The 1,465-nt window shown below is 49.0% G+C and overlaps 1 protein-coding gene across 1 annotated transcript in view; it reads right to left on the reverse strand.

The window, feature by feature from the left end:
* The window catches only part of LOC138865632 (dentin sialophosphoprotein-like), a 1,902-nt gene extending 1,837 nt beyond the window's left edge, over positions 1-65 (reverse strand). Inside the window, exon 1 of the mRNA XM_070136399.1 lies at positions 1-65. This exon is cut by the window's left edge and continues 117 nt beyond it. Coding sequence (XP_069992500.1) covers positions 1-65 — 65 coding nt within the window.
* Between the last annotated feature and the right edge of the window lie 1,400 nt (positions 66-1,465).

A 1,465-nucleotide genomic window follows, 5' to 3' on the forward strand; every position in this document is an offset into this window, starting at 1 on the left:
ATCTCGGATTGTGCAGGTAATAGGTCCTGTGCCAGTCTCACGGTGCAACCGTTGGTTTGACACATGGTCCACAAGGACCTATTACAAAAGGTATCAAGACCTGACTCCAAGGCATAGGATAATGTCCAGGTTTCACTACTGTATAGCAAAATTAGCATTATTAGGGTCTTGAAGACGCGTATCTTCGTCCTTCTGCACAGGTACTGGCACCTCCAAATACTATAGCCGAGAGAGTTCATGACCCCTGCTGCCAGGTCAATCCGTCTGCTGACTTCCTGGTCTGACATTTCAGAGTTATGAATTACACTACTAAGGTATGTAAAGCTCTCTGTGACTTCAATGCCCTCCCCGAAAGCACGTACCGACCGAACAGGTTCTCCTAGCAAGTCCTCTAAGTCCTGAATCTTGGTCTTGGTCCGGGAGACCTCTAGACCCAAGGGCTTTGCTTCATTACTTCATCAAGAGCTCCACTAACAATTCCATGGACTCAGATAGAATAGCAACATCATCAGCAAAGTCAAGGTCGGTAACCTTGATATTGCCAAGAGTTGCTCCACAATGACTTTGAACAGTAGCTTTATCCAGTATCTAGTCCGTGCAAGTGTTGAAAAGTGTTGGTGCAAGGACAGAGCCTTGCCTCACTGCCTTGCCTGACGGGAAAGAAGCTCGACAGTCCCCCCGCCCCTGCCCCACACTTTACAGCACTTTCAGTACCAGTATACAGACTTGCTATTAGTCCAATAATCATTGTTGGCATTCCTGTCACTCTCAGGGTCTCCTAGAGTGATTCCCAATGCACCATATCAAACGCTTTCTTGAGGTCGATGTAGACTGCAAGCAGCCCACGCCCGAACTCACGACGGCGCTCTGCAATGACTCAAAGAGCAAGGATACAGTCTATTATGAACTTACCAGGAGTGAATCCAGATTGCTCCAGCCTTTGAAACTTCAGTAGGTAGTCTTTGATACGTCTCAGAAGGATGTGGACGAGAACCTTGCCTGATATACTGAGCAGTGTGATGCCTCGGTGGTTGCTGCAGTCCCATCGGCCCCCCTTCCCCTTCCTGAGAGTGATGACCACACCCCTCAACAGGTTAGGGGGAACGGTACCGGACCGCCAGATAGCAGCCAGGACAGCATGCAACCCCCGCGCCATGGGTTTAGCACTATCCTTTAACAATTCAGCTGGAATGCCACATATACATGCTGCTTTACCACTTTACAACTTGGAGATCGGACTCCTAACTTCAGTTATGGAAGGAGGATCCTCCCTGATGGGTGGGTACAACAAAGGAATCTCGGCACTACCCGCATCCACGTTAACTGTTGGTTGGTCAACCTGGTGCAACTGCTCAAAATACTCAGCCCAACGCTCCCATACCGCATCATTTTATGAGACAATCTGGCCACATACTATGCGAACTGCTGTCACTTGTGAAGAGGGCTTGGAGTTCAGCTTTCTCGG

This window comes from Penaeus vannamei, chromosome 2, assembly GCF_042767895.1.
Source record: "Penaeus vannamei isolate JL-2024 chromosome 2, ASM4276789v1, whole genome shotgun sequence".
Taxonomy (NCBI): domain Eukaryota; kingdom Metazoa; phylum Arthropoda; class Malacostraca; order Decapoda; family Penaeidae; genus Penaeus; species Penaeus vannamei.